Source organism: Passer montanus, unplaced genomic scaffold (assembly GCF_014805655.1).
Source record: "Passer montanus isolate IOZ18808 unplaced genomic scaffold, ASM1480565v1 scaffold137, whole genome shotgun sequence".
NCBI lineage: Eukaryota > Metazoa > Chordata > Aves > Passeriformes > Passeridae > Passer > Passer montanus.
In genome coordinates this window covers 727795-753926 of record NW_024360608.1, presented here as the reverse complement: position 1 = coordinate 753926, position 26132 = coordinate 727795, and the positions used below count along the sequence as shown (strand labels likewise).

At 46.8% G+C, this 26132-nt stretch overlaps 1 protein-coding gene across 1 annotated transcript; it reads right to left on the bottom strand.

The window, feature by feature from the left end:
* Positions 1-963: 963 nt before the first annotated feature.
* Positions 964-8299, bottom strand: LOC120497780 (homeobox protein NANOG-like). Its single transcript, XM_039699696.1, has 4 exons — positions 8119-8299; positions 3143-3417; positions 1751-1840; positions 964-1326 (listed from the first exon to the last, which is right to left on the bottom strand). The coding sequence occupies exons 1-4, from the start codon at positions 8297-8299 to the stop codon at positions 964-966; spliced, it is 909 nt and encodes a 302-aa protein (XP_039555630.1).
* Between the last annotated feature and the right edge of the window lie 17833 nt (positions 8300-26132).

The following is a 26132-nucleotide window of genomic DNA, read 5'->3' as shown; positions in this document are numbered from 1 at the left end:
TTTAGAAATGATAGTACCTCCATGACAGTCCCTGTATTCAATACTGCTGGATATGGAAAATTCTTAAGGTGGGTGGCAGTTACTCACCTGTTTCTTTGACTGGAGATATCTGGCATTGCCAAGAGCCATGAAGCTGATCCACTAATAACACAGAAAATTTTCTGTTTATAGTTTCAGCATCAAGTAACAATGGCATACTGTTGCTATGGCTATTTATGTTCCATCTGTTTTTTATGTTGCAATGCTCTATTGCAGTGGGGAAAAGAGAGATGTATATAAAAATACATAATGCATCTTAAAAAGTACTCTTTTTATTTGCCAAATTGAATGCACTGTTAGGTTTTCTCAGGGGGAGGCAGAGAAAGATACAGACTAGAAGGAAGGGCTTACAAGATCATCTTACCAGCCTTTCTGCAAGCTACTTGTCACAACTCCCTTCATTAGACGCTTCATGGCTGATATACACAACTGATGGTTTACACTTCAAATGGATAACTGGCACGTGGCAATAACTTCTCCAACTTAAGTTAAAGGTAAGTGACCAGCACCTCTCCATAGAGCCCCTGGCTTCATGTGTTATGTACACACAACTGTACAGTGATACATAGAAATGAGATTCCCAAAGGAATCTGTGCTTCCCCTTAGACAAGTTACATTGTCCATAATTAAGAAGATCCAGGGCATAAGCTGGGTAGCCAGATCTTGGGCTTTGTTATAAGGCAGCTTGGTTTTCTGTGCCAGTCAAGACAGGAATGTGTCTATGCACGTGTACGGGCACTGAAATGAAGGGCTCTGTGTACCTGGGCAAATGGGGCTCTGCACAGCTGCGTGTCTGCAGGCACACATCTGGATGCCAAAACAGGTTTCAGCTACAAGGTGTCGCTGAGGTGGCCAGCACACAAATAACAAAGGGAGAGATGAGAATAAGATTTGATTCCTGGCTGCCCAAGTACCCCACAGTGCTTAGGAATGATAAAGATGATGGCTGGCAGCAGTTGGGAAAGGAGCTCCCATAGTGGCTGAGTGGTGAAAATTACAACCATCACCTGTCTTTGAGCTTGGATATTCCACACTGCCAGGATAGCTGTGGTAAAAGTCTACTTTGTGCTGAGCAATGAAGCCCACTGTCTGCTGGACACTGCAGGTCCCCCCGCCTTTGCCAAAGACTCCTCCATCCTCGCTGGTCACGATTGTGTAAGCGTTCTGCCCTGCTCCGTAGTGCTGACAGGGGGCAGGCATGGCTTGGATGTTGCCAGCTGTGGTGATGGGGTAGCCCTGGTGGAATTTGGGGTGCACGTCCAGGTAAGTACCGCTCTGGAAGCCACTCTGAAAGGGAAAGGCGGAGAGTCAGAACACATAGCTTCTCCACTGGTGTCCACAGGCCTGACGTGTACTGGGGCTCTGTCCCTTCACATTTCACATTGTCTGTTCACCAGCAGCAATGGCATGGAGGGCAAGAAGAACTATGTCCATTCACATAGCTCAGGGGTGGATACACAATCATATATACATTCATATACACATAAGAGGAAAACAGCTTTTCCCTGGAAACATTTCTGTGGTATAGCCAGCCCACTTCTGGGCTACCACCAGTACACATGGTGTGGTGCCAAGTCTGTGCCTCTGTGCTGAGCAAACCAAAAGGCCAGGTCTGTTCACACTTGTGTGCTTAAGCTGTCCCCATGGAGGAAATATGGGGCTGATCTGCCCAGACAGAAGAGCCATGATGAGCCATGGGCTGTGTTCTTACTTGCGTGAGACACTGAGCCCGTTCGCTCCACAGGCTCTGCTTCTGGCACCTTTTCAGCTTCATCCTCCGATTCTGGAACCAAGTCTTCACCTGGGAGGGGAAGGGAAAGCAGAGAAAATGTCAGCAAAGGAGAGGGAAGAACAAATGTAACCAAATTTACAAGAACCAGAGGGAGTGACCAGATGGCAGAGATACATGGGCAGAAGCAGATAAAAGCCTTTAAGAACTCCTGGGGGGTGTTGCCACGGGGAGAGGTCTGTCTAGCAGCCTCAGCAGGTGGCTAGTGCAACTGTGTGATGGGGGAGGGGTGGTCGGTGTCAAGGGACAGTGATAGTTGGGACAAATCGACTCATTCCAAACATGGAGGTGAATGACTGGTGTAAATCAAGATCCACGACACCTCTACAAGCCCCCTGTACTACAGGCAAACTTTTAAGATGCTGTTTCTGCATATTTGCAAACAAACCTGCTCCTGGTCCCCAGCAGTTCCCAAATTCAAAGCTCCTTGCTAGGGCAAATTCCAGGGCCATTTCCCCCCGGGGCTGTGTCTGCACTGTGAAAGCAGCCTTTGCAGGGATGTGGATTGAAGGCGATAGCAGACTGTCCCACCTGCCTTGTTCCTGACTGGAACCAGTTCAGTGTGTGCTGTATGCATGCACTTACAATGCACGTATAACTTTTTTAGTCCCAGGGCATCCCGGCCATCATGCCCAGCTCTGAGATTCAAATTTCAGGAAGCTTTTCGACTTATAACTGCGAGCTCGTGCCCCATTGCCCAGCCTCCTGCTTTAGGAAAGCATAATTGGAGGCAGCATCATTTCACTACACACAACCTACCTGGAGATCAGCAGAGACCCTAAAGGGCAGTGATGTGTGAACCTAGCAGCACCCACGGGGAGGAGGGAGCACGTGTCAAGCAGCCAGGCAGTGCTGAGTGTGGAGCATTATTAGATACTGGACAAGATAAGACCCGGGAGACACTAGCAAGAGCTTTCAGCATGTCGCAGCAGCAGCCCCGTGATTCAGAGAACAGATGCATGCCAGGATTTCTGAGAAGTTCACAGCGTATGAAAACATCTGTGAAGTGCTGTCAAGCCCGGGGTAGAGACTGTTTGTGGTGAAGAACATATTCATCACTGGGTTTGCAATTCTACTACGGGTGTTGGTAACAGAACCCTTAACCGACCCCTGGCTTGGGAGACCTAAATGAGGTGCCAGTGACCCCTCTATCTGCAAAGTGCTTCTGATCTCTGGGCATGCATAAGCAGGGGAGCAACTGTTAGCTGGCACCTTTGCCTCAGTCCCTACTGGGGACTCATCTTTCCATCCTGGCACTTCCTTAAGTGACCACTGTGAGATCGATACACTGTGGGTCAAAGTCTCTGTGTTCACCTGCTTGTAGGTGAGCCCCAGGGCAACAGCCAGCTCCCGGATCTGCTGGGGGCTGAGGTACTTCTGGCTCTGGAAGCGCTGGTGCAGGGTTAGCAGCTGCTCCTTGGAGAAAGCTGTCCGGCTCTTGGTCTTCCTGATCCCCTCCACGCCATATTCTCTGCCCTCCTGAGACTTAGCTGTAGGCTGTGGGGATGAGGATGAGGAATGTGGACTGGTGGCTGAATCTGGTGTGAATTGGCTGAAATTCCCAGAACTGGATGAAGCTGGAGATACTTCTATAAATAAAAAGAAAATGAGAAAAGGTGTAAGAGACAACATGTTTAGCTGTAAGGGTATAAGCGTGCTCCCTGCCTGCTGTAGAGCTCCTTACCTACCAGAGAGGAGCTTTTTTGAAGCAAAGGCTTGTGTGACGCTCGTTTCTTCACAGACCTGTGAGCACAGACAAGCACACTTGAGAGCGAGCAGCTTCCTAGCTCAGTCCCCCCTGGGATCTTCATGACTCCCTTTTGCCAGGCAGAAAAGCCAGGACAGGGACCAGTACAAAAGCGTGGTGCACATTGGTTCACAGCGAACTCTCCTCTTCCAGATGGCCTCAGTAATATTTCAGTCTGATTGTGGTGTAAAAAGTCCTTGTCATGACTGCAAGCATAGCTCTGGTTGCTGGCTGGGCTCCCCAGAACTGCCTGCCCAGCAATACCAAGGCACTCAATAGAGACAAAACAAGTTCTGAGCAGGGTGTATGGTGGGGCAGAGCAGCCAATGCTCACAGTGAGGGCAGCAGGTGGAGAACATCAGGCGCTGGATATTGGCTCAGTCTTCTTTGCCTTTGTCTCCCACCACACACCACCACAGACCATGCCACTGCTGGAGATACTGTAGGTGGAAGGACCTATTTGTCTGAGAGGGGCTTTTGATGAGAAAAGAATGAAGGGGAGAAATTTCACATGGAAAGGGAGAGGGAGAGGAAAGGTGAATGTGTGAAACAGGTGAAAGGAGGCAGCAATCCTGTACCAGGGACATAGGGGACAAAATTCAAGAGTGCAGAGAAAGACATTCAAGCCCCTTCTCATTTGTCCTGGTACATGTCTTAAGGGATCTCTGTTGATGGCAAAGTTGAGACAAAGACCTAAGGAAAAAGTTTCCTGAACAATCTGGGCTCCTAGTGAAGACAAAAACCGCCAAGATGCAAAGTCATTCAGGCTGCAGGAATAAGAAAATGTGTCACATGCCAGATTACTGGGGTCTGAGAGAGGCTGAGACCTTCTCAGGCCAACCTGAAGGGCTGTGATACCAGTCACCCCTCTTTTCCCTAACTGCAGTGGTATATCTGCCCATCCCTCCCTGCTCCAGCTACTCCTCTGCAAGCTGTCCTGCATGGTCCATCCCCTCTCCTCCTACTGGAAGTGCAGTGAATGGGGCAGTGCCATTTCAGTACATACCTTCTGACTACAATGTCTCCCAACCTCCTTACCAGTCACCCTGAGAACTGTGACACTGAGACACTCTCCTCAATCACCAGAACATATGTCCAGAGCAAAGTACTGATGTCCCCTGGAGGAATGGGCTTCCCACCCATTCTACAAAACCTTTCCTTCTTCTGTCCTAAGCTGAGAGTTCTGCTAAGCAATCACTGAAAAGCCTTGGAGTCCTGTTGGACCTCAGAAGGGTGGCCACATCTGTGGTACTGTGCCCCTTGTAACTCTCCTTACAGAGGCATGGCTATCTCTGCGGTACCTGCCACTCAAGGCTTGCCTGCTCTGGGCCATTTGCTATCCCCAGGAGATGACACCACCCAGAGCAGGGGTTGGGTGGACAGCCAGGGGTGTAGTGGAGCAGGTTTCCAGCACTGGGGAGTGGGGCCATGAGGATTGCAAAGGGATTCTGTCTGCAAGCTGGAAGAAGCTGTCAGCAGAAGAGGCGCAAGGCCTGTGGTGTTATGTGTGGGGGGCTAGGCTGCAGTGCCTTGAGGAAGCTGAACATCAGTGGCCTAGCTGCATGGCAAGCCAAAACTTCATGGGTTATCACAGGATGCTTGGCTCCTGCAGGCTGTGCAGAAAAAACCTTATAGGGAAGAAATGAGTATGCTGGGAACATGGGCCTGGAAAACAGGAAAGTCTCCTGTTAGACAGGAACCACAGCAGGACACTGTAGAACTAAAGCTCCCCCAGGCTGCTGCTTGACCTTTCATCCCAAAGCCCCATGAAATGTCATGTGTGCAGCTCGAGCTCAGGACAAAAGTGCTCCCATTCCCATGAGAAGAGAGGAAAGGAGAGAGGAAGCAAGAAACACAAACAACAGTGCAACAGACATGAACATGAAAGCCTGTGACAGACCCACTCCCACAAGGCCTTGACATCCATAGGCCTTGACTTCCACAGGCCTTGACTTCCACAGCGGGGCTCTCTCTGAGAGGTATGAGGGTGTTTGAAGATGGGGTTAAAGTCTATGTACTAAACCCAACAGGGGCACACAGGAGTTCATCTGCCCGCTGCCTTTGATGGGCAGGCAGCATGCAGAGAAGCTACATGGCAGGTAGCCACATGCCGAGTATCCATAGGCACTCTGCCTGAGCCTGTAGCTTTCCATAGCAACTGACAGCTTGAAAGTGGCACCCCAAAACCTGGCTCTCCTCCCACCCATTTACCTTGCTAGAGTGTTGCCCTGCTGACCACAATGTGGGGCTGGGCGAAAACCTGCCCTTATCAGCTCTTCTATTGCCCCTCACTGGACTGGGAGAGGAATGGCAGGAAGAGAAAATGTCACTGTGGTGAGGCCTGGGACTTTTTGGTTTAAAAGAGAAAGGCAAAGCAACAAGAGCACAGAAAGAAGAGGGAAATAGAGGAAAATGGCAAAATGAAGGAAGCAGTGCGAGTAACAATACTAGATTTAAAGGAGATCTCCCAGCACCCAGTGATTCAGAGCAGGCCTTTGCTCATGATTAATAAGCACATAAAGGATGCCAGGAGTTTGTAAGGGGATGAGGGATGCCACAAGAAGTATCTCCAGGATCTGTTTTGTAAGGGGATGAGGGATGCCACAAGAAGTATCTCCAGGATCTGTTTCTCTCGATGGCACACATGACAGCATTTAACTAAAAGAAGGCCCAGACATTGCCGCACCAAGAACCATGAACTTCCATAAGACCAAGTTGTCACTTTGCCCTTCAGCCTGGAGCATTGACCTGACAGTGCCTCGACTCTTGCAGGTTCTTCTGAGGTTTAGGAAACCGGTTGGCAGCCACCCAAGAAAAGTACCATGGAAAAGTGGTGTGACTGGCCAAGGTCACCCCCTCCTGCGCTTGCCTACCACAGCGCAGTTTGCACAGGTGACGCACTAAGAAACCAAAGCAGGGAAAGACAAAAATCCGCTAAAAGTCATTTGAGCCTGATCTGGGAGCAGAGTTATCCTGGGTTCTGTCTGCAAGCTGGAAGAAGCTGTCAGCAGAAGAGGCGCAAGGCCTGTGGTGTTATGTGTGGGGGGCTAGGCTGCAGTGCCTTGAGGAAGCTGAACATCAGTGGCCTAGCTGCATGGCAAGCCAAAACTTCATGGGTTATCACAGGATGCTTGGCTCCTGCAGGCTGTGCAGAAAAAACCTTATAGGGAAGAAATGAGTATGCTGGGAACATGGGCCTGGAAAACAGGAAAGTCTCCTGTTAGACAGGAACCACAGCAGGACACTGTAGAACTAAAGCTCCCCCAGGCTGCTGCTTGACCTTTCATCCCAAAGCCCCATGAAATGTCATGTGTGCAGCTCGAGCTCAGGACAAAAGTGCTCCCATTCCCATGAGAAGAGAGGAAAGGAGAGAGGAAGCAAGAAACACAAACAACAGTGCAACAGACATGAACATGAAAGCCTGTGACAGACCCACTCCCACAAGGCCTTGACATCCATAGGCCTTGACTTCCACAGGCCTTGACTTCCACAGCGGGGCTCTCTCTGAGAGGTATGAGGGTGTTTGAAGATGGGGTTAAAGTCTATGTACTAAACCCAACAGGGGCACACAGGAGTTCATCTGCCCGCTGCCTTTGATGGGCAGGCAGCATGCAGAGAAGCTACATGGCAGGTAGCCACATGCCGAGTATCCATAGGCACTCTGCCTGAGCCTGTAGCTTTCCATAGCAACTGACAGCTTGAAAGTGGCACCCCAAAACCTGGCTCTCCTCCCACCCATTTACCTTGCTAGAGTGTTGCCCTGCTGACCACAATGTGGGGCTGGGCGAAAACCTGCCCTTATCAGCTCTTCTATTGCCCCTCACTGGACTGGGAGAGGAATGGCAGGAAGAGAAAATGTCACTGTGGTGAGGCCTGGGACTTTTTGGTTTAAAAGAGAAAGGCAAAGCAACAAGAGCACAGAAAGAAGAGGGAAATAGAGGAAAATGGCAAAATGAAGGAAGCAGTGCGAGTAACAATACTAGATTTAAAGGAGATCTCCCAGCACCCAGTGATTCAGAGCAGGCCTTTGCTCATGATTAATAAGCACATAAAGGATGCCAGGAGTTTGTAAGGGGATGAGGGATGCCACAAGAAGTATCTCCAGGATCTGTTTTGTAAGGGGATGAGGGATGCCACAAGAAGTATCTCCAGGATCTGTTTCTCTCGATGGCACACATGACAGCATTTAACTAAAAGAAGGCCCAGACATTGCCGCACCAAGAACCATGAACTTCCATAAGACCAAGTTGTCACTTTGCCCTTCAGCCTGGAGCATTGACCTGACAGTGCCTCGACTCTTGCAGGTTCTTCTGAGGTTTAGGAAACCGGTTGGCAGCCACCCAAGAAAAGTACCATGGAAAAGTGGTGTGACTGGCCAAGGTCACCCCCTCCTGCGCTTGCCTACCACAGCGCAGTTTGCACAGGTGACGCACTAAGAAACCAAAGCAGGGAAAGACAAAAATCCGCTAAAAGTCATTTGAGCCTGATCTGGGAGCAGAGTTATCCTGGGGGTCAGCTCCAGGATTTGGCTGCAAGGCCTTACCTGCCGTGTGCCTCCTCCCCGGTGCCTCTGGAGAGTGCCTGGCCGCGGCGCCTCCCGCGGGCCCAGCCGCTGTGGGGGCTTGTCCTGCGTCCCCCGCCGCGTTCCAGCAGAGCTCCAGGTAGCCCCTGGCAGCCCCGCCGGGGTACGCGGGGCAGGGGGGCAGCGCCAAGTGCGCGCACATGGAGGGCAGCCGGAGGGGCGGATCCCCCCCTCACAGCAGATGTCACCTCCACCCCGGGGACAGGTCCCAGCACCGAGGTGACGCAGCCCCGAAGCGCAGACAGGCCTTTATAGCCGGCCATTCCCGGCCTGGGACGGCAATATTCACCGCGGCCCGCTCCTCCGGGCTCTTTGTCATGTTAAAGAGGCTGATCGGTGGGGTGGGGACGGAGCAGGGGGGAGGGATAGCAGCACTTGGGATGGCATCAGGGCTGAAATATGTCCGCTCTGAATTCTTCCCATTCTGCAGGTTCCTCAGTCACACCTGAGCAGGGTCTGACCCAGAGCCCCAGGACAACTCCTGGTGCTTGCTTCTGTGGGCTCAAAATCCCGTGAGCGAGGATGTCCCGTACGGGACAGCTGTTCCTGCATTGGGAGAGCCCGTCCCGGCCGGTCTCCAGCACGGGGAATGCACCGCAGCTAAATCTGGTGCTGAGCCGCTCCGAACCGTGCCAGCCAAACACACACCCTACCCTGGGATTGTGGGGAGGTTCTGGGACCTTTACTTTGTGGCTTGTGTCACACTGACACCTCCCCAGGACCCACAGACACCCCCTCCTGACCTGGCAGCACTTCCCATGCTCTTGGTGCAGATGTCAGAGATGGGAAAGGGGGGGAATGAGTAAGAAGTAGAGCTGGAGACTCTGGGGACTTGAATTTTTTTTTTTTTTTTTTTTTTTTTTTTTTTTTTTTTTTGGCCCGTCTTCAACAAGCCTGTGCCAGAGCAAACTCAGAAACACTGGGCAAGTCACATCCGACACCAGATCTCACTTTGCAGAGCGGGCTCAGAAATCTCAGCTGGCTGGTCTCCAGGGGACAACCAGCAGAAACATTTTCACTGTGGAGCTAGGAGAAGATCTAGTGCATGTAAGGTCCACAGCTAACAGATTTGCTTGCCCATGGCCTCTCAAAAGCACATCCTTTTATTTGTGTAGCCTCAGCTGTGGCCTTTGCCAGACTGCTGCAGGTTGCTTGGAATAAAGGAGACAAAGAATTTCCTTTAAGACAGGGTTAGCTGATGTTTCCTGACATATGGCCTACCCAAGGGGGACAGGCACCTGCAGAATTGTTCATTAAATAACTAAAGGTGAGTGAGATACAGAATTCATCTGTGGGCCTGCAGACTAGGCTTGTTTTGGTCCCCTCTCATCAGCAGGTTTTGCTCTACCTGTATTTAGGTAAATTTTATTGATTTAATTTCAAAATACATTGTGAGTCTCTCACTAATGTCTATTTCTCAATAGAGAGATAGAAGTCCCAGTGTTAATTAAAATACTTATTGCTAGAACCAGCCCTGCTTTGGCACCAGGACACATGCATGCCTCCTGTCAGAAGCTCAGAGCTGAAGGTGCTGATCTGCAGAAGTGTAAAATGATTTCAAATGGACAATCCTTTCACTCCTCTGAACCTCATTACTTCACCAATGCTGGTTGCTGCATTACTTTCATCCCAAATCTGTGCTCATCCCAAGCATCCCAGTACCTGCCAGGAGGACAGAGGGGCACCTGCTTGCTGTGAGTGTTCAAGTATCAGCAGGGAGAAGATACAGACAGGTGGGGGAAAGCAACAGAAATAGGAGGTAGAATTTAGATCCGTTTAAAAGGACATAGAACACTACTTCTACCAGGACTTGTGCTGCTGCTCTGTGCCCCATGGCAGGTCACTAGTCCTGGCTTCCCTGTCTGCAGAGACACTTTCCCATGAGGTGCAGACTGAGCTAGGGACCTGGCTAAAGTCTCTTTAACTTGGCACTGAGTTTTATGTTTTCTTCTTGCATGAAACACCTTTTTACTTTACAAACTGCAAAGATTGACATATCTCTGCACAAGAACAGCACGTTTTTATGTTAAATGTACTTGGAAAACTTAAAGCAAAACAAGGGCTTTTGAGCATATCTGACTCAATAGAAACCCAAGAGCATCCTGAATATGTCAATTATGCTGCTACAGCTTTTAAATTTGCTTTGGCTCATGTCTCCCTTCTGAATCATTCTACATTTCAGGGCTGCAGTGCCATAAGAGCTGAGATCACTGTCCTTCACACGTGCCCTCAAGCCCTAGTTAATTAAGCACCAGTTACATGAGTTGTGCAGAGCTTGGGACCCTACTGGGCAGCTCCAGTGCCACCAGTCATGGAACATGTTATGTTCTTCTTATTCATGCCTGGCGTCTTATTGGTGTTCCAATTTTCATGGCCTTAGGTGCAGTTAGGCTATGAAACCAAGGTAGCAGACCTGGGAGGTATCAACATCTCTTTTAGGATTGTTGAACCTGAAGACCTGGCAGAAAACACGGTGTGGGTGGCAGTGGGGGGTCTGCGTAGCTACTGGGGAGTTTCACTGGCTGAGCATTTCACGCTTGATCTCATTGATTTCAGCTGCTTCTGAAGGTGTCTGAGATCTTTCCTACAAGGTGCCCAGAGGCCATAATAAACCAGTGTAGTCACTTGCACTACAAAGTCCCTCTAGGCAGCAGCTGGGGAGGAGGGTGGTGCCACTCCTGGGAGCAGAGTCATCCCCCCGGCTGGACCAGTGAGTGGGCAGCTCGGAGGGAGTCACCTCCCTGGGGGCAGGAGGGTGACAGAGGAGCTGAGGGAACCTCAGGGCCTCACTCCCTGTGGTTTCACAACAGCAGCACCTCTGAGGGAGCAGCTTATGTCCCCCACAAAACATGTGGCACAGATGTGGCTTGGCAGCAAACCAAGCCTGGCTGGTTTGGTACTGTTTTGTTCCAGACCCGGCCCAAATGCTCACTGTTATCTGACAATGCTGAATATGGTTTTGGTTAATTATTCAAAGACTGTTAATACAGTTGTTTTATAAAAAAAAGCTTTAATAGTACTGTTTTATAATATTTCTCCCTTTTTTTTTGAAGCGTCAAACAAATGTCCTGTTTTGTTTAAACATTTGTAGGGTTGTTGTGATCGCTATTGATACTAATGGGTTAATCAAAAGACATTTTAAGAGCAAAAAAATGGAAAAATAATGCAGTTTGAAGGATAAGAAATAAAGTAGCTAAAACATTCCCACATTGTAACATTATCATTCTGTTCCCCTTTTGGCCACTTTGTTCATCATGTTAATTCTTTAATCATAACTTGAACTTGAATTTACCTGTTTTAAAGCACCATACTTTTCTCAGACTTTTCTTTTGTTGATTTTATACATTTTTTTTCTTTGCTTTCTGTGAGACTGCTGTAATCTAGTTAGATCCCTGTGCTTGCCTGGTGTCACAATGACCTTGTACTCTTTATAAATATTGTTAGTGAGTCTGCAAAAGAAAAGGGTGTTTTTTTCCCTGCTAAAACACATGGCTTTGCTGAACTGAGAGTAGGCAGGGGAAATGAGAATTTATTCCAAAAAATCATAAATGTGCTTCTACTTTCTGGGGGTTTTAGGTGTGTCATACTGGGCTGAAAAATTCTGAAAGGGGTAAAATAACTTCCCATTGAGGGAATATAGCCAAATTTCATTTGGGTGATCGTAAAAAGAAAACCAAAAAAAAAGGAAAAATATTAATTTTCCCTTTTTCCACTGTTCTCAGCCTAAAGCTGGTCAGAACTGGTCCTTTGCTGTACATAGCAGCCATCCAGAGCCACAAAAAAGTAAGTTAAGACCCCTCAGGGCAGAAAGTTGTAAGAGGGTCTATGGTAACACCTACCTAAAAAGACTGGGGGAGGGTCTAGAGAGCCTGCAAATCTTAAATAACATTCGTAAGTGTTTCCTAGCAGCCTTCAATTTTTCCTTCTGTAAATGCAATTTAGGACACAACGTCACATGTTAAGTGGTTCTGGTTCATGAAGGAAGGGAACAGAGGGCCCCTTCTCTTAAATTACTCAGAGTAATAAAAGCCCAACTTATTTTACTGTGCAAAATTTTTCAGTAAGATCAGTAAAAGGTAAAAATTAAAATTTGTGCCACAGCCATAAATTCATCTCTCCCCTCCTCTTTTTTTTCTATTTTTTTTCCTTTTTATCTGTGTAGTAAAAAAAAAAATAAATTGTAAGAGTCAAGAAATGAATGGGCTTAGTTTCCAACAAAGCAGTTTAGGACAAGCTGTTGATCATTATTGTGAGATGGATTTTTCTGCTCATACATCCTTCCTGGAGTCCTTCACACAGTCAGGCCCTCAAGAGAAGAATAGTTTGACACTTATGCCAAGAGGAAGATGAGACTGGAAAAAATGATCTGTCAGTGTTGCCAGCACTCCCACAGTCTCCTGGGTCTCACTTGTAGGATTTTCCTTCCCATTTTGCCAGAAAAAGGTGTGATCAGTGTAGGCAGAAGAGAAGGCCTGGACAATATGACCACATCTACTACTTTTAGTCTCATTTCAACATACATCTCTTGGAATGTAGACTCCTCTGCTCTCACAGATCCTTCACAAAGCTCAGTCTAGCTTCTGTGTCTTGTCTTCAGATTTAAAAGGCACCTGTGGTTACTAGCCAAAGCAGTTTCTCTGGCTGTATGGCTACAAGTTATGGCAAATACAGCTAATTCTCATCCAGCCTGATGCTGCTGTGTGTTTCCCATTTCCCAAAGTGCCTGTCTGTGCCAGGCATGTGCCACCAGTTGAAAGAGATGTGAAAATCCAGCATCAAAAATGGTAGGTGGAGATTTCTCCCTATTCAATACGAGTTTTCACTTTGAAGAAATAAGTTTGCATATAAAATTACAGCAAGGCTACACTCCAGATCTACCATGTCTAAGTCCCCTGCAATAATGGATCTTAACTGCTGTTAAAGTAATCTGTGGTATATTTTCTCCTGGAAAGGAGGGGAGCGTTTTTATAATGCTTGCTTCTTTTTTGGTACTTGAACAGTTTCCCCTTGTCTTTAACAAAAGCCATGAGGATTTTTTATGGTGGTTATTGCCACAGCACCATGCTGTCTGAAGTCTTGAAATCTCAACTCACGTTGAACCATTTTGAGTCATGCATAGCGTTTTAATCTAAATGTGCATATGGAGAAAACACTCCCCCACCACTGGAAAACTCATCTGGTCCTACAGAGATGTGGTCCCTCCGTGACATTCCCCAAACTTGCTCCTAGGCAAATTTTCCAAAGAATTCCCACTTAAGTGTAATTTAGAAAACCACAAGTCCCCGTGACTCCTCTGCCAGTTCAGTTGTCAATACCTGGGAGTACAGCCACTCCTCCAGGAATTTGATATTAGGTTTTGACCATAACATTTGGATTGAACTAGGCTCAAGATACGTTTTCCATGTTCCTTCCATGGTTTTCACTCATCTTGCTCCATGACCAGGGGATCAATGCACAGTCTCATAAGGGAATGGTTAAAGGATCTTCAATATCTTGAGAGGATGTGGCAGATGAGTAGAGGGTGAGCTGGTAGGGAAAGCTGCCCACAGAACAAAGCATAAAGGAACTGTTGGAACACCTCTGCAAGGGTGTAAGTTACAGAGAGAGCAGATGATGAATTTTGGCAGGGAGCAAGAAAGTTAGAGGTTTCTCGGTTGCATTAAATGCAGACAAAGGCTGCCTTAAGGGGGTTATAGGCCCTGGAATACTAAACCTTGAAGACCCTTTGACATATCTAAGGCTGGAAGAAGAATGTAGTGGTCTCCTTTTCCAGTCACCGGCTCTGGTATCTGGGATTCCAGCAGCCCAAATGTGCCAGGAATTAAGTCTCCCCAGACAGAGATAACATAGCAGAGCTCTGATCAAGGGACTGATATCAAAGGAGCAAATCTTTCAGCCCCGGGGATGAATCATCAGAGCAGTTTATTCCAACCTTTTCTCCTGCTTTCAAGTATCAGGTTCAATTGCAGCAACGGCAGCACAAAAGGCTTCGTCATTCTAGGTGCTGAAAAGGCAGGGAAAACACAACCGGGAGGAATGGAATTCACAGGTGATACAAGGCTGGGAGTGTGTTGCAAATACCACAGAGAACAAAGAAGTGATGTAAAAGGAACCTATCTTGCTTGGGCAGGGAGGAAGAAGAAAAGATGGGGGCTGGTCATGCACCTGAGGAGAAAGGATCCCTAAGGTTAAGTATTCAAAGGGAGATGTCTAGAAAACACAGCATGGGAGGAAGAAAAAAAAAAAAACCAACAAAAAAACCCAAGAGGTAGACAAAAGAAATGCACGTTTGCCAGCTGAGGTATACAAAATTCAAGCAATAGCAATATTATTTTGCAGACATTCAAGCACTTGACAAAAATCCTTGTAATCTTCCTCTTGGCATAAGTGTCAAGCTACTCTTCTCTTTGAGGGCCTGACTGTGTGAAGGACTCCAGGAAGGATGTATGAGCAGAAAAATCCATCTCACAATAATGATCAACAGCTTGTCCTAAACTGCTTTGTTGGAAAATAAGCCCATTTATTTCTTGATATTTACAAATTATTTTTACTACACAGATAAAAAGAAAAAAAAAATAGAAAAAAAAAGAGGAGGGCAGAGGAATTTATGGCTGTGGCACAGATTTTAATTTTTACCTTTTACTGATCTTACTGAAAAATTTTGCACAGTAAGATAAGTTGGGCTATTATTACTCTGAGTAAACTTATTTTCCTGCGTGGGCAGACTGAGGCTGCATTTGGGCTCAGGAAAGGGCCTGTAATTGTACATCATGGGCCAGCCACTCCTTGGCTAAGCAGAAACAGCTTGTCATTGCAAAAAACCTGTGTTTAAAGCTAAAAGACACTACTAATACTGCCCACAGTTATGGTGAGGTTACACAAAGAAGGTCAGATTCTGTTTTGTATGCCCTGTAAAATGTGGGGATGAGGAGGAAAGAGAAGTCCCAGGGAAGAGCAGCAAGCACACGAGTATTATAAACCAGCTTCTCTCTGCCAAGCAAGTATCAAACCAGAAGTGCAGCATCTCAGCCTCTCTGCTTCTCAGCAATATGTGGATCTAATCTCTGCATACAGGGGGAGATCTGTCTTGTCTGAAGGCATTCCCACTGCCTGTTCCACTCAGACTGTCCTACCTCCTATGAAGCAGGTGAGGACACATGGAAAAAGCTGAACTGGAAGGCACAATTCTGGGAACTCTGATGAGAGCAGATGAGGTTGTGTGCCACTTCAGCTCCACCAGTTATTCACAGTCATCTCACTTGAACAGAGATGAGCTGGAGGGCCAAGCTTGGTCCGGTCCTCTGCCTCATCAGTGTGGGTTATGTCAGCTGATCCTTCAACAGGCTTTCCTGCGACATCAGTCACATCATTGCTGGATCCCAATAAACCATGTTGTCAATGGGTCTGCTTCCCTCGTTCCCTGCAGAGCTGAATTAGCTCTGTAGGGAAAACAGGAGCAAGACCACTGACTCTGCAGAAAGATCATTTATCTCTGGAGCCTGTAGCTCAGGTGCATGCCAGGAGCCACAGAACTTCTGCTGAGCTGTAGTCTGGCTTGGGCTGTGGTTTGGTGCATGGGGATTTGAGTGGGAGGGAAGGAGGTGCATGTTTTGTGGGGTGGTGGCATTGCACTCATATTTCAGAGTGCCCTGTGCTTTGGCATGACACAATTTACCCCTATCAGTTGTCAGCTGCCCTAGAAATACTTACTGATAATTTCATTGCAGATGAATCTAAGCTTTGCAGGAATTGTGGGTGTGGGAGTGACCCACAAGATCAGCCATAGCCATATATATATATATATACACATATATACACACACACACACATACGGCCTCTTTCAGCTATGAGGCATCTGAGAAACACATGCTGCCAGCATGTTGCCACATAACCAGACGTGTTTCCATGCCTGGAAAACAGGGTAAGACAGAGTCAGCACACTCCAGTGAGGCTGCACTCCCTAGCTTGTGTTTCCCCCAGGGCACTGTGCTATAGCAGGAATGAGGCACCTCAGGAGCAAGGAAGAAATTCATGGCCCAAAGGTAATCAGCTTGTCAGGGATGTAATGTTAAACTCATTGGGAAGACAACATGGGGAGTGGAGGAGGGGAGGGATTGGGGTTGGTGGCTTGTGAAAATCTCAGCATGAAAAAAAGCAGGAAAGATTTTTTTTTTTTTTATGAAATTATGGTATACTTTTGGGAAAATACCACATAGTAGAAGGAAAGACCAAGTGTGCTCAGGGGTGCAAGAAAATTATTGAGGTACAAGAGAGGACCCAGAGATGACCAGGTAATGCAAGCCTGTCTTCATCCATACTTTTAGTTTACCCATCTCTGTGCAGTTTTGGCCCCTTTTTTGTTATAGCTGAGCCACTGATGCAGACAAATCACCCTAAGACAGTGTTAGCAAGGAGCATTCAGTCTTTTCAACTCTAGTAATAGAGGCTTCCATGTACAAATACAGTCTCAAGTCTCTGGCTGCTGCTGGAAGAGACCTTGGCTGCCTTGCACTCTGCCTGCAAGGCACCAAGTACATCAGAGGCAAACTACTGGCTCAGCAGGAATTTTGTGTCCCCTTTGCTACAGAGACCACTGAGAGTTTTGTGTGGGGACTAGGTCATTCAGGGGATCTGGGTGAAAACCTTTACTCTGTCTGTTGCAAAGCTGGGCTTGTGTGCATGGCGGTATGATTAGAGTAATTCAGCTTTTGCCTTTAGTTTCCCTGCAGAAGAAAGGAATTTACAGATCTGCAAGCGGGGATCAAGGCTGCCAGAATGTCCCCCTAGATGAGGCTGGGGGTGTGGACACTCTGTACCTTTTTGTAACACTACTGGCAAGAATCAAGCAGTGTTTGTGCAACCAGAGTGCTCACACCCACAGCTCACACATCACACATGGGCTCAGCATGACTGTGCTTCAAAACCTTCCTGGCAGCACCTGGTTCAGAGAGACTGGGAGCAATACAATCACTTTGGCTCCCAGATCATCCAGTCAGCTGGCCCTGCAGCTGCCCAGCACTTCCAGCCCTGCAGTGCTTTGCACTGTGTAGGGAGACTATAACCCCTTTCCCTTATGTCCCTCCTTCACCTTCTTTCCCGTTCATGTCAGGCATGATAAGGAGATGAGGAGCCACAGTCTGTGTTATGCCTCCGCAGTGTCCTTCATGTCAGGGCACTGCACAAGCTAAGGCACCCAGTACTCTGCACATCCAGCATGCATTGCAGCTTCCCAGGAGCTTTGCATTTCCATGGTCTCTATTTTTAAAGTGTCACTAATGTGTCCTAACCCTGCCTTCAGCAGGACAAAGCATGCTCTCTCAGCTCAGTTTAGTTAATAAAAAGGTTAAATCCCAGTCAAGGAAAAAACATGAAAATGTCTTTTCAAGAACCAACACTGTGCACTAAATCGTTGCTAAAGCCTAATTTCTAGTCAGCCCTGTTGGCTACTCTGTCCTAACACACAGTCAGTCAGGAAGTGGACTTTCCAGTCACAAAGAACAAAGAAAACATAGAAAACATTTATCTTCCCTTACTTCAACTTCCCCCCCCCCCATTTTAATTTTCTCATTTATTTCCTTTTTTTTTTTTTCCCAGTTACATTTGGAAAAATAAATCAGATTTGCTCACAGTAAAAGATGGCTCTAAACAGTCTTTTTGGAAACCATACACTAATATGTGTACACATACACAAAACCATACACTAATATGACACAACTTTTCTTTGTATGTGTGACTAGAGTATTACAACACACACCATTACCTATGAACTACATATGATCAGTGTGAATGCAACTCTTGCATCAGAATGAGAAAAAGGAGGAGCATAAAGATGGTGGGGTGCTGCTCCACAAAAGCTTTGTCTCTTTCACAAAACAAGGAAATATACTGGCAAGTATTCCTCTCAACACTTCTGCATGGATAAGTTTTTCTGAGATGGACAAGCCCTGCAGGTTTCAGCAGTGATGGTGTCTGCCCACACTGGGCTTTGCTGACATTGGCCTTGGCCAGTTCTGTTGGGATCTCGTCTTGCAGTGCCTACCACAGGTAGGAAGATACCTCTGCTTTGTGCTTATGGCTAGGCTGCTCTGATTTGCCACTGGGAGACCTTCAGTCCAGCTGAGCCAGCTGTATCTTGCATGCCCATCAGTTTTACTTGCCTGTGGCACTTAGAAGGTCCTGTGCATTTTATCAGTTCCCACTGAGCCCTTTATGCAGGTTGCTCTGAATGGCAGCTGACAATAAATTCCAATGGCCGATACTGTGTGGAAAATGTGTGTTTTGGTCATGTTTTTCTTTGGGTTCATGTGAAAAATCTCATTCTGCAGATAATTGTGCATACTATTTTCTGTTTTGCAGGATGTGAGTAACTTTCTGAAGATGTTGATTGCTCACATCCTGTGGGGCAGTTGCAATCTGGTCTACACGGAATTTAAGACACGGTCTTAAACGTGCTGCTTTCATAACCCAGAGAAAATATACCTAAAATGGTGTGCTTAATTGAAATTTTCAAAGGCCACCTGTCATCTCTCACCACACCCAGCTCCCTCATTGCGGTGGTTGTTAGAACTTGACAGTGCTGAATTTACCAAATCAAGTGCAATCTCTGTGCCAATATGATGCAGCTGCATGGCTGAAAAACTGCTGTGAGGCAGCTAGAGATAGTAGCAGGACAGGTCCCTACTAAAAAAAACCCACCCCACAGTTAATAAATACACGTGGGTGTAGAAACTCTGTAAGAAATACTGAGGCAACATTTGTTCTTCCTGCTCTCCTCCAGCAGTGACTGTCAGCCCGAGTGTAGCTCTGCATTTTTATTTGATAGTGTGAAGATCTCACCCAGATGGGCATGAACTTTGCTCACCGACTTCCCTCGGGCCGTCCCTCTGCTAATGAAAATATCCAGGTGCCATGAAGGGCAGTGTTTAGCCAGGATCACCCAGCCGGTCAGCAGGAGAGTGAGATGAGAGCTGCTCCGAGCGCCTGCTCTGCCCAGGAGGTGGCACTGCCAGCTTTGCTGCCTGGACCGGGCGCTTCTTGCGCAAACACAGCCCGGCCAGCAGTTCCTGCTCGAGCCCCGCCTGCCAAGCACCACCCCGTGATAAAACCTAAGTCATCTACCCTGTTCTGTTTGCTCAGCTTTCACCCTGATTGTCCCTTCTCCCAGTAAGATTGCTCAGGTCAAAAGCCCAGAGAAGACATTGCACACTGGCTCAATTTCTTGCTGCACCCAAAACGCCCAGCCACATTTCCTCTCCTTTTCTTGTCATCCCCCTCCCTTTCCTGTCTTTCCCTACCTCTCTGCTCTGATCTGCTAGAAGTGAGTAGATGCTCCAAACATGTGCTTTGTTTTGAAGTATTGCTGTCTGTTCTTAACTTGCACATCTAAATTTTTTGGAATTGCACTGGTGTTTTCCCAGCCTTCTCATCAATGGCTATCAAGCTCTGCTTTATCCACAGGACAGAGAGGCCCAGAGCACACCAAGTCGTGTTTCTAGCTGCTGAAACAAGATTAGCTAGCCTTCAGCATGCCACTTATTCCAAAGCTGTCAGCATTTTTTGTTCATTCCTACCACCTCAGCGTGCTTGGCAGCCATCTCTGTACCCACAGAATGCTCTTGGATGGACATGAAAGAATTCTTTTGGAGGGAGCATGATGACAAAAAGACAAAGGCTGCTGGGTGACATCAAGTGCTGATCTGCACATTCTTGGTGTATATAGGCTAGAGTTTATTTAACCCTCTGCCTCATGGCTGCCTGTTCCCAGACCACCTTGCAGTCATAATGCCATGACTAAAAAGTGAGGTCTCATACCAAGACACTTAAATAGTTAAAACAACCTGGTGGCCACTCCACCTCACTTCAAACAGCTCTACTCATAGCCACACCACTTTCAAGGATTCTCCTATAAAATGTCATTTCAACCACCATTGCCTTCAGAGATCTGACCACTCTTCTTTGCATTTTTCTCTCTTCTCATCACACACAGCTCCCTCCTGTCTCCTGCTGTAACTGCCAGACACACTGCCAGCAAGTGACCTAATGCTCTGGGTATATCATAATCCTTCTGGCTACCTCACTACAGGGACCATTTCCTCACAGCCCTAGGACTCCATACCAGAGTCACTCACTGTCTCCTGCTGTGTTCATCTCTCAGGGCTTCACTCCATTCCAACCTTCCTTGGCTTCCTCTTACTCAGTTCCCTAAACATCATCTTCAGTATCAAATCAACCCTGTCCTGATCCACCAGTGCCATGCTGACTGCTCTGGGATGGCAGAAAGTGCTTGCTGGGCTTTGGGAGTGCAATGGCCTTCTGCATGGACAGCCTCCCTTGTGTCCACATTCATGTAACACCAGAGAAGGAAGGTAGACAACTATTTGTGTGCCAGAAATCGAGTTCCAGCAGTGCCATCAGTCACTCTTCCACTGATTTGCAGCATCGGAGAATTGTAAAAAGACACTGGCACAGCACAGCTGCTTGCCCTGGCCAACACTGTGCAAGACAGCATCTTCAAAATTTTTTGTGCATCTTCAAACCTTTTATCTTCTTTCTTTTCTATTTTTTCTCTCTCTCTCTTTTGTTGTTTTTGTTGTTGGTTTTTTTTGTGCAGCAAGTCTGGTAATTTTGAATGAAACTCACCCTAACTAAGGAAGGAGCTTCACAATGAATTCAAGTGCAAAAAGCATGTGTGTATGAGCTGGAAAAAAAGACAGGTTATGGAGAAGGAGGTTGGAAGCATTGCTTGGGTACAGAAGGACAAAATCAGAAAGGCCCTAGAGGCCATAGAGATTGTGCAACTATCCCAGTAGCCAGTCCAGGGAAAATACAGGTCTGCTGAGGAATGGGGAGACAAAGCAGTGACCAATGTCTCAGCCTTAGATGAGGCTGAAGTACTCAAAACCTTCTTTGCCATAGTCTGTGGAAGCAAAGCCTGCTCCAAGATTTCCAAACAGCATAATGGTTTGGAAAACTAAGGGACAGCAAGGAGTGGGGCAGCACCAGGCTTGATACTGCTTGGGGAGGTTGACTATATTACAGAGCATGAGATTGAATAGGATACACTTCAGGGGTGCTAGGTGCTGAAAAAATTGCCTGATGTGATTATGAGACCAGAGTCTTTCATCTGTCATCTCTGGCAGTTGGAAAAATGCTAATGTTGCTGTGCAGACCAACCAGAATGAGTCAGTGAACTGCAGACCAGCCATCTGTACCTCAGTGCTGTGTCCTCTTGTCACCCAGCGCCACATGCACCAAGGACAAGGATGTGGTGAGGAAAGGGTGGTGCTGGTTTACCAAGGGCAAACTGACTGCCTTTTGAAATGAAAGGACTGGCTATATGGATTAGGGGAGACTGGCTGATGTGATGCACTTTGACAGGAGTTACACCATAGGCACAGCATCCTCCTTTGGAAGGAGGGGGAGGTATGGCAGCAAACCACTACTCAGCATACTGGGAACTGGAAGATGCAAAATATCCCAGTGATTGTGAATGATGCCATCAGCAGCTCCTCTAAACTGTCCTGTGACATTGCCCAAAGGCTGCTCTGAGCAGCCTACCATGCTCTTCACACCCTGACACATGGTGGAACACAACAGAAAGAGTTGCACCTACACAGATGGGTTGTGCAATAAAATATTCTGTAGCACTGAACGTTGCTCTGGAGACAGAGAAAAAGCTTGACAGACTATACCAAGTCATAATTAATTGACCAAATTTTAGCAAATTTCCCCCAACCTTTTCATGAGTAATATCTGGGAGCAAAAGAAGCATCCCCCATCTGTTACCACCACACACTTCTGATGTTCTGCTGATGTTCTACATCCACTGAATGTTGCTTTACTTGAGCATGTGATTTGAATGAGATGCATTTGCCCATGAAGTGTTTGGCATCTTTAAGAGGCTGGAGGAGATGTCAATGGAAAATTCATAACCAGGGAGACAGAGTGAGGAAGAAAGTCTTCACACTAGTTTTTCAGCTTATGCATAATGATTATCAGCTATTCCTCATAAAACTATCCAACAGTGCATCTATCTAGAAGCTGCTGGGCCCACAAGGCCTCTGTTCTGGCCACTCTGAGACTGCCAACAGGATGCTTCAGTGCTGAGGGCAGGAGCTAAGAGAGCAGGCCATACAGGTTGCCTAGCATTTTTCTGTGCACTGGGGCATGGAACTGGCTAGAGAGATACTGGGAGAGCTGGGTCAGACACTGGGAGGTAGAATGGCAAAGTGCAGCATGCCAGAATCTGCAGGTTAATATGGATCCGGAGTGGCTGGAGATGAGACCCAACAGTAGCTACTCACCCATTTTCTGCCCCATGTGACAGGGTGCTTCAGAGATCAAGGCATTTTTGTTTCATCACTGCAAAGGAGTGCCACATTCAGATTTCTGTCCCAGTCCACTGGGAATTAGGGGCTGGCATTACAAGCACAGACAGGAAAGATGGAAAGGAGGAAGCTTATGGTTTCCTGTTCTCAGGTGATCAAGCTAGAATGGGAAATCCCAGGTAGCAGGACTATTTTGGAGGAACAGTTGATTTTAATAGGCAAATAGAGAGAAGGAGATGGGGTAGAGTCATGAGGAACTCTTCTCCAGTGTTGACCCCTCCTTACAATTCACTTATAAAAACCCCTTGTAAGCTTCCCTTGCAGAGACGCTGCTTCTCTTCACAGTAAGCACAGGCCTAGCTGCTAAGTGATCGTGTTCAGCCCCTCATCACCACTCAGACTCCAGAGCTCTGTAAGAAAAGCAATAAAAGCTGTTCTGAGGGCTTCATATCTGTCCATCAAGGTTTCAACGTGGTTGAAGAGGGCAGACACAGGGGACATAATTCCAGATGATGTTGTTTTAAAAAATGGGAGTGATAGGAAGTCTGGCTGAATCACAGAAATATCTTCTATCCCAGCTGCACTTTTAACACCATACTACCTTGAGCAAGCAATGGTATCTGTGCAACCAAAGTGTTCGCACCCACAAACCACACATCAGATAAGTTTTTATTTAATAAGAAAGACGTGGACTCTTAGCTGGGCTTTGCAGAGTTGGTGGGAAGCCACTTCAAACATGGTTTTCATGGCTGTGCTCCAAAAACCTTCCCAGGAGCACCTGGTTCAGAGAGTCCAGGAGCAGAAGCAGTGCAAACCCTTTGGATCCATCCAGATCTTCCAGTCCTGCACTCCTGTGCATTAGTATCAGGAGGAGATCATGCCTTACTTTTTCTTTCTTTCTCCTCTTTCCTCCTCTTTCCTCACCTTGTCCTTCCAAGTCAGGCAAGATAAGGAGATGAGGAGCCATGCTAGGCCTGCGCAGTGTCCCTCACGTCTGCACCAGCAAATGCCCCCAGTGACTGCAGATCGGAACCATTCCTGTGTCCCTTTTGGCCTCCAGTCCAGAGAGGGCTGCCAGAGAACTGAGGTGTGTCCAGCCTGCCCAGTTCAAGTTGCAGTGGCTGGTTCTGGCTCGTAAGAGCTGTCACCATTTCCAGGCATGAGTCCCATCCTTCCCTCCCTGTCAACCCTGTCTGCAGGGTTTCCCTTGAGCTTTAGATTTCTTCAGTCTCTATTTTTAGTGTCACTAATTCGTTTTGAGCCTGCCTTCAGCAGAACAAAACCTGTTAATAAAAATTAAGTTGCAGTCGAGGGAAAAAAATGAAACTATATTTTCCAGAGCAAACACTGTGCACTAAATCTTTGTTAAAGCTTAATTTCTAGTCAGCCCTGGTGTTTGTTCCTTTGGCTGCTCTGTTCTCACACACGCAGCCAGTCAGGAAGTGGACTTTCCAGTCAGAAGGAAAAATGTTTCTCTCCCTTCACTTCCATTTTCCCCCCCTTATTTTGGTTTTGCTACATTTTCTTTTTGTGTGTGTGTTTGGAAACACCAAAACCTTACACTAATACAACACTTTTAACTTTTTTGTGTATATGTGTGTGACCAGAGCATGACAACACACACCGCTACGTATGAACTACATATGATCAGTGTGAATGCAATTCTTGCATCAGAATGAGAAAAAGGAGGAGCATAAAGGTGGTGTGATGCTGCTCCATCACTCTATAAAAATTTGGTCTCTGGCATGGAATAAGGAAGCTGAAAAGTATTCCTCTCAACACTTCTGCATGGATAAGTTTTTCTGAGATGGACAAGCCCTGCAGGTTTCAGCAGTGATGGTGTCTGCCCACACTGGGCTTTGCTGACATTGGCCTTGGCCAGTTCTGTTGGGATCTCGTCTTGCAGTGCCTACCACAGGTAGGAAGATACCTCTGCTTTGTGCTTATGGCTAGGCTGCTCTGATTTGCCACTGGGAGACCTTCAGTCCAGCTGAGCCAGCTGTATCTTGCATGCCCATCAGTTTTACCTGCCTGTGGCTCTCAAGAGGCATTTTTAGAGCCATCTTTCATGCAAGCAGAGCCCAATCTTTGTGGACCAAGAGGTGAGATCCTACTGTAAGAAACACTGTGACTCTGACATAGCTGTTTGTTTCAGCTGCAAAGATACTTGTGGACACATGGTGGAGGAGACACCTCTATTTCTCTTTCCCTGAAGAACTGATGACCTGTTGCCTGTGATTCACAAGCTTCTGGAGTCCTATTGGGCTTCATTTCATTTTGCGTGCAGGTCAAGGGCCCATACTTTGGTTGTCTTCAGTCTTTCCCTTCCTCATTCTCACACCTGCTTCTTTTAAAGTTCATATTCCTCTCTTTTAGATCCTGTTCTACCTTTTCATACTTTCAAACATCTTTTCTTCCTTCCAAGTTTTGGGATTTTTGGGGTTTTTTTTTTCTCTTCCCTCATTCCCCTGCTACACATCTGTGTCCATGTCCCTCCACACCTTCACCACTGCTCCTAGCTTTCATCCTCTCCTGGTTCTGCATCCTTATGCCTTTCTCAGTGGAAAATTATTCTGGTGGCTTTCCTCTAAACCTTGAGGACTCTTTAGGTCATACACTGGACTCAAAGGAAGGTTATTACCTTAAGACTGCCACTGTGGGTTTTGATCCATACCAGAGAGGAGAGCACTTTGCAAAAAATAAGCAGAGCAAAGGGGAGAAAAAGCTAGTCCAGACCCCAAGGAATTTAATGTAACAAGATAATATGCAGTCTGAGTGACAATGGCACTTGGTGACAGGAATATAATGGAAGCAATAAACATCTGAGTTTGTTTGTGATGGAGAATCAAATTTGTTAATGGAAGGCAAATTAGTTCATGATGGAGAAGACTAAAAAACAGGATGAAACAGAGACCAGAGATGGAAAAACAGGGTGCTGTTTGATCAGGTTGGTCTAGTGATAGTTTAGTTTTAATGTGGATGACCAGTTGCCAGTTCAGAACAGGATCTGCAGTGGTCCCACAATGCATGTCACAGTGACTGATGCACCAGAATGACTGCGTTACAACAAATCCATGTGACCTCTTGCTAAACAGAAAATGGTTGTGCAACATAATCAGAAAACAGACTTAGCGGGTCAGTCATGTGTCTATCAGGCCTGCTGAAGCTTTTGGAAAAGGAAGAGACAGTTCTTGTAAACACTGTGTAATTTAGTGAGGTATGGCATAGAAACAAGATAGATCACAGCAAGTGAATTGTTTTTAAAAGTTATAGCCTGCCTCCAATAGAAACAGAATACATTCAAATAACACAAATTAAATTGTTGTAGCAATATATATTTTAGGAGACAAAACCATATTCTTTCTTTGTCTGACAGCCTGAGTGCTGCCTTTTCCAAACAGCACATTATGAAGACAACTGTCTCTTGTATAGTAATTCACATGGTAAAGACAGAGCCAGGCTAAGTGACAGACCAGACCCCAGGTTTTCCAGTAAGCATCTCACATATCTTCAAAGAGTCCTTCTAAAAGTGAAGAAAATGTTAGAATTGTGTTCTTGGTATGATCTGCAGGAAGTCTGAAAAAAAAAAAAGCCAGAGAGACAAATTTTCTGTGCAACAAAATGTGCATTTGATTTATCTGCTGGCAG

Bases quoted from the DNA above. Each gene is read 5' to 3' on its own strand.
- LOC120497780 (XM_039699696.1), bottom strand. From the start codon at position 8,299: ATGTGCGCGCACTTGGCGCTGCCCCCCTGCCCCGCGTACCCCGGCGGG. The intron at 3,418-8,118 runs GTAAGGCCTTGC...TTTTATTTATAG, and splicing joins GGGGAGGAGGCACACGGCAG to AAGTATCTCCAGCTTCATCC. The intron at 1,841-3,142 runs GTGAACACAGAG...TTCCCCTCCCAG, and splicing joins TGGGGCTCACCTACAAGCAG to GTGAAGACTTGGTTCCAGAA.